At 40.4% G+C, this 6,630-nt stretch overlaps 1 protein-coding gene across 1 annotated transcript in view; it reads right to left on the bottom strand.

Moving 5' to 3' along the window:
* Nucleotides 1-26: 26 nt before the first annotated feature.
* The window catches only part of LOC111862576 (GTP-binding protein 10), a 14,846-nt gene continuing 8,242 nt past the window's right edge, over nucleotides 27-6,630 (bottom strand). Inside the window, exons 4-7 of the mRNA XM_023848080.2 lie at nucleotides 2,884-3,102; nucleotides 2,569-2,807; nucleotides 1,439-1,562; nucleotides 27-711 (exon numbers count right to left, since the gene is read on the bottom strand). Of these exons, the coding sequence (XP_023703848.1) occupies nucleotides 485-711; nucleotides 1,439-1,562; nucleotides 2,569-2,807; nucleotides 2,884-3,102 (809 nt within the window). The 3' untranslated portion in view covers nucleotides 27-484. The remainder of the gene's footprint in view (nucleotides 712-1,438; nucleotides 1,563-2,568; nucleotides 2,808-2,883; nucleotides 3,103-6,630) is intronic.

The following is a 6,630-nucleotide window of genomic DNA, read 5'->3' as shown; positions in this document are numbered from 1 at the left end:
ATTTATAATTATACAAACTGTTGTGGTCTACAGTAAATGGTATTTATCACTCCAAGTGCCAATGTCTGCACAGGCACTATACTGGTATACCAACTATATGGTAATAAGAAGTGTAAAGGTTAGGTGAACCCAAATGACATGATGTTTGCACCATGTTTAATGAAAATACATTGACATGTTCAAGAGTTACTAGCAGGTAGAAGACACACACACACACACACACACACGCTTGCAGGCAAGATGATATCATAATATCTTTATTTACAGAATAAGCAGGCTAGAAACTGTCAAAATCAAGCTGGCCAAAAGATATGCACTTATTTTCTCAACGGTCTTCCATTTCTTCTTTCATTCAGTCATCAGTGTCACCAACTGCAGAAAAAAAATTAAACATTCACAGCATCTGTGGGGCTTCAGGAATCATTCATGTTTGAAATGTCACAATCACCTATGACTCTAGATCTTCCTGTTGAAAATTAAACATTCAGAGCATCTGTGGGCCTTTGGGAGCCATTTGTGCTCGAAGTGTAGCGATCACACTTGTCTCTACATCTTTCTGCTTCAGTGCTGCATGGAAATCTAATACTTCTCGTATTCTATGTTTCAGTTTCTCAACTCCTATGGGGTCCGTATCAGCAGAGATGGCCATGACCTCTGTGAAGTCAAGTACTCGCTCAGGGCGCAACTCTTCAGGATAGTCACCAACTACATCTGTAACATACACGTCTGCAAATGAAAATATGGGAAGAGAGGCAAATTGTTCACAAATCTGGTCATGCCAAGCAAGTCCTGACAGGTTGTCACTTCAACACAGGGCTCTGAATTCCAATCCAGAAAATGGAAACACCTTTTGCATGGTTAAAGTCAGTCTGAACATGAAACTAACAACTTGTATCCATGAGGCCAGAGTCCTTGCTGTACTTACCCATAGGTATTCCTCGTCCTTATCCTACTGATATCTTTAAATTTCTTGATGAGGTGACCTGAATGTCATGGTCAAACACCAATGCTACTTCAAGTATAGCAGATCCAAGTTCTTTGTTTCATCCTGGAGAATAGGTGCCCTGACTTAAGTTTTTCATGATTTTACCTCAGTCTCTCCAACCAACTGCTTGGATAGTACCTTGAAATAGACCCTAACTGCTTTGTTTTACATCTTAATAATTTATCATTCACAGCTATCCCACTACTTGATATAACATAATCTGTGACACTGACATAGCATCACTAAACAATTCAATAATCAGTCAAGCAAGACCATATAATAATTACTTGCATTTTTAAGTGGGTTTCATTTCTCTTATTAATTTTGAACAAATTTTGTAGTTTTCATCAAATACCTACTCCTAGACAGAAAATTCTGAGCAAAGGAAAGAAGAGCTCTGATTGTCACAGAATCTGAATGCAGCCTGCAGGTTCAGTGAAGTAAGGAATTTACCTGCGAGGTATCTCAGTTTGTCCTTCACTTCATCATACTTGAACTGGGCTTCAGCCACATCCATTTTGTTGACCACAAGCATTGCTGGCTTATCCAACAGATCATCTCTATACAGCTCTAGTTCCTAAAAAGAATGCCAACTTGCTTCACTCCACAGGACTTGTGACATAATGACCTATACACTAACACACACAGTGTAATTCTCTGATTTTATTCAATTCTGATATCAGTCATCCCTATTATAAAAGCCTGTCTGAGGATTAGTTCTAGTTCCCTAACATCAACACTCATAAGAACCTCCTTGGATTTCTAATATGCCAATTAGAAATGAAACAGAAAGTCCCTGAATTAGTTTCTGTTTGTGCCTTAAATAAATTAAATTATAATATTACGTTTTAAATGCCAGAATGAGAATGAGAATGTAACAATATAAGAACCTCAGAATATCCCATCCCTGTAGTTCACATACAGGTTAAGACTCTGAAAGAAAATAACTACTTTTACATCTTCAGCCATTTCTTCCATTTCTTCATCTCTTTCATACTCTCATCTTTCTTCATCCTTTGTTCCATATGAGTACTTTTGTGCAGGAAGTAAAATCATAAAACAAGCCCTAATGGACTTACATAGTTGGATGTGTAAGAGGGATATAAAATTTTTCCATGTTTCCACCATTATGAATATATATAATAAAAAAAAAAGATAAGTTATAGATCTTAATCTATATTTTGCATCATGTATCAAATTTTTACAAGATAATCTTCTTTTCAGACAGCAGATGAAGAATGATTTCAGCTTTATATAAAGTGGGGTTCATATGGACTAACATGGTTGAAGAGACAGTTTTTACTGGAGAGCATTAAAATTTCATCCAAATCTGCTGAGTAGTTTGCAGATAAAATCTGCAGATTAATGAATGATTTTGACTTCACCTTTGAGTGTTCATTATAAAAATACAAACATGATAACTGTTCAGGTGGTGTTCACACATACTACTTCAAATTCAGCATGTCATTCTCAAATTCTGTGCTGTCATCTTTCTCAATCTGCTTCTTTACCCAACATGTGTCTATCACAATTCTGTGTGCCAAATCTTAAAGAAGACTTTTATTTTCAAGCCATTGCTGTACCTTGTTCAGAAGTACAACTGTGTCAAGGCACGATCTGTAGGGATACTGTGGGCCAAGCTGGAAACCTTGTATGTCAGCAACCAGTAGCAGCAGTTTGGTTCTTTCAACATGCTTCAAGAAACTGTGACCCATGCCAATATTCATGTGTGCACCCTCTATCAGGCCTGGCAAGTCTGCCATTGTGATCTGCCGATGATCTGAATATTCCAGCACTCCAATGTTGGGCCTGAGTGTTGTGACTGCAGCAAATAACAACATTTTAACTCTGAATCACTGTTTATGCTAGCCACTACACAACAGCGGTTTGTAACATACATGGATATGAAGCCACCTCAGGCTTGGCTCTGGAAATGGCCCGCAGAAGTGTTGACTTTCCAGCATTAGGGAAACCAACAAGTCCCACATCTGCAATGAGCTTCAGGTCCAGCTTGACAGAGAGCGGTTCTGCACGCTGTCCGCTATACTGTGTCAAGGGGTTTCCTCCAGCACCACCATAAGCCACCACAAGAGAGCTGCCATCTGTGTTGAGTTCCCCTGAATGAGAACGAACCATCATTTCTGTAACACTCAGATAAACTGGTTTAACTAAAGACAGCCCAAAGAGATAACATATATGAGGACTAATCACAAAGTGATGCTTCTTTTTGTATTTAGGTCATTTGACATATACAAGTGATGGTTACATCAGTGCTTTAATTGAATCTTGGACTGGGACAGTGACTAGCTTGACATTTGTCATGATTTTCCTCAGTTCCTCCTGGCAAATACTGTGATGGTACTTCAGTTAGGCCATGAATATTTATTTCTGAATCTTTTCCAGTCAATCGTCATCCTATCATTTTACACTATACGGTCTGGATACTGACAGGATTGCAAACCCTTCCCAATCTTTTCATAGTTATAGTTTGATCTGACAGATATGAGAGTTGGAACTTTAACAGGGGCAACTGTTTATTTACAGCTGACACAAAATAGATGCATGCTTCAAAGTTTTACTGTCTTTCAGTGTAGTCACCAGCATTGTGTACATCCCGTTGCCAGTGATGTGGAAGTCATAGGACACCTTTAGCAGCGCCTGTTGTGTTGATAGTTCAAATGGAGCAGTCTACTGCCTGAAGAATCTCTGGAACAGTTCTGAGGCGAATGCCATGAAGTGGTTCCTTCATCTTAGGGATCAAGTCAAAGTCACAAGGGCTTAAGTCCGGGGAGTATGGTGGATGGTACAGCACTTCCCAGCCCCACTGCTCAAACAAATCAGCCACAGCTTGTGCTGCATGCGGCCAAGCATTGTCCTGCAAAATGATGGATGGATTCTGCAGAAAGTGTTGCCACTTCTTTCTAAAAGCTGGTCACAGGCTGTGTTCCAAAAATGAACAGTAATACTGCGCACTGACTGTCTGCTGTCGGGGAATGGACTGCATTAAGATAACACCATCACAGTCGTACATGAGAATCACCATAACTTTCACGCTGCTGGGGTTCCGATGAACTTTTGATTTTCATGGTGACCCGTAATGATGCCATTCATTCGATTGGCATTTCATTTGTGGCTCATATGATTTGGCCCATGTCTCATCCAGCATAATGATACGGTGTAAGAAAGCCTCTTCTTCGCGCTCATAGCGCTCCAAGTGGTTACGAGCAGTGTCATATCATAGCCATTTCTGCATTTCCGTCAAATCATGTGGAACCCATCATTATGCAATTTTTCTCATGCCCAGACATTCCTTCAGAATGTGAAGCAGTTTTATGTGCTAATCCTGTCTCTCGGGCCAGCTCACGAATTGTATGGCGTTGATTGCTCTCCAGTAACATGGAAAGAGCATACACTTCTTCACTGACACTAGGATGGCCTGGCCGACGCATGTCTGCCACATTTTGGCGTCCCTCATTGAAGGCTTTTACCCACCTTGCCACTGTTCTGTAAAGCAATGCAGATTCCCCACATGCCTCTTGAAGACCTTGATGACACTGTCATGCTGTACGGCCTCTGGCACATTCAATCTTCATCCACCTCTGTTGTTCCTGTTTCAAAAACATCGTGACAACACTACATTAGACCGTCAGCTAACACAAGGCTCTGTTCTTCTTGTCAATGCACATGTGCATAATGTGGGAAGGGAGAGTCCATTTGCTCTGAGGTAAGGTAGGTATGTAACTAACGTGTGGTATAAGCGACATTATTTGGTTCTGTTGCATGGCATCTCTACAGCAGTGCTGCCACTAATAAAGTTCCAACCCTCACAGCAGCACAGCTGCACTAAATTAGAAAATGTGTAATTATGACTGAATTATCAGCTATTGAAGGGTGAGAGGATACTTCATTATATGTATCATTACGGAAGGTGTTTGGCAATGCAGCTGTGGGTGTGGATATATGTTGCGTTAGCTCGTAGTGAATCTATCTCCACATTTCATGGAACATAGAGAACAAAGGATACAATGTTTGAAATATAGATGGTTGAACACAGGAGACAGAATTCTTTTAATTCTTGATTTTGCTCAGTTTAATCATTGATACATAGCCCTTTTCCCTAAGGGACTAAATGCATATAAAACCTGAAAAATAATGAGAATTAGAGAGAGAATTATTAAGAACTAAGGCAATGTAGCCCTGGGCCGCACCATAGCTCAAGCGGTTAGTCGCTGACTTCCCACCAAGGTGGCCTGGGTTCAAACCCAGGTCTGGTCAAGTGGGATATGTGGTGGACAAAGTGGTTCTGGGGTAGGTTTTCTCTGAGTACTTCAGTTCCCCTGACAATCTTCATTCCACCAAATTCTCCATCATCATAATCACCAGGGGCAGGTACAATAGGTCAATCAGTGGCCGCCGTGCTGAGTTGACCCAACTGGACTCCACCCCCCATTATGCAAAAAAAATTAAGGCAATGTACTGTTTGGTGCAGTTACAGAATGGATGGACAAAGCAGACCTGTATGACAGACTACACAGTGATCATCCCTTTACTGCAGTGATGATCTTATTCATAGTCTCTACTGCATAACCACAGATGTACTGTGTGCCACAGTATCAAATGGAAAAGGTGTAGTGGCCACTATTAAGGAGCTTGGCTGTATATACAAAGATGCTCGTAAAACAATCACCATTGATCTCTTATGTCAGAGCTGTTCAACTGGTGGCACATAGGTCAAAAACCATGAGTCCAGTTCTTCTTTGTACTTTTTAAAGACATCAGTCAGATCAGCTCAGCAGTTACTGTGACTGCGTGTCCAATGTTGTCTTTAAAAACATGTGGTCCTAAAATGACAGATGAACTGAGTCCACACCATTCTGTGATCTCTTGACTATGCAAAGGTGACTGATGCAGTACGCACAGGTTTTCTTCTGCACAGTACCTTAAATTCTCTCTTATTAACATACCCACTCAGATGAAATTGGGTTTCATCTGATGTTTCAAATTTGGAAGAAATTGTGGTAGTATGTTCATCATTTTCAATAGCTTGGTGCAAAAGTAATTCTTGCACCATTTGAATTCTGAATGGATGAAAGTGCAAATCGAAGTGTAATGTTCTCCTAACACTCCTATCTGACATGCCTAGTGCTACAGAATGTTGTCTAACAGGGCAACGTGAACTCTGCTGTGGGGCCACTTGCACTACCTCTCCACATTTTCTGCGTTGCACACTGATCATGGATGTCCAGAATTCTTCTTTGGCAAGGCAGAAGCAGTTGATCTAAACTGGCTTACCCAATTTAAAGTTATCTGACATGATGGAACCTTACAATTTCTTATAATGTTAAAGTGCTTACTAAATTCATGTTGTGTCTGAGTAGCTGAATCATTATGTTTAAAAAACTTCTCCACAGCAAATGCATGATGCTCACATGACCAACGCTCCATTGTGAATAATAGGCTTTGAACTGCTCTTGACACAGCTGCAACAATCAGTGCGCTATCTACTGGCATATGCATTTGGCATCTATTTCAAATTGTCTAATCATCTAATCCAGCCCTGTCCAACGCGGCACCCGTGGTATATTTTTCTGGCACCCTCTGTAACCACATATAATTGAGCCGATTTTTAATATTAATTCAAATTG

Source organism: Cryptotermes secundus, unplaced genomic scaffold, assembly GCF_002891405.2.
Source record: "Cryptotermes secundus unplaced genomic scaffold, Csec_1.0 scaffold1768, whole genome shotgun sequence".
In the NCBI taxonomy this organism is placed as follows: Eukaryota; Metazoa; Arthropoda; class Insecta; order Blattodea; family Kalotermitidae; genus Cryptotermes; species Cryptotermes secundus.
The sequence above is the reverse complement of the archived record's forward strand: the minus strand, read 5'-3'. Positions and strand labels throughout refer to the sequence as shown.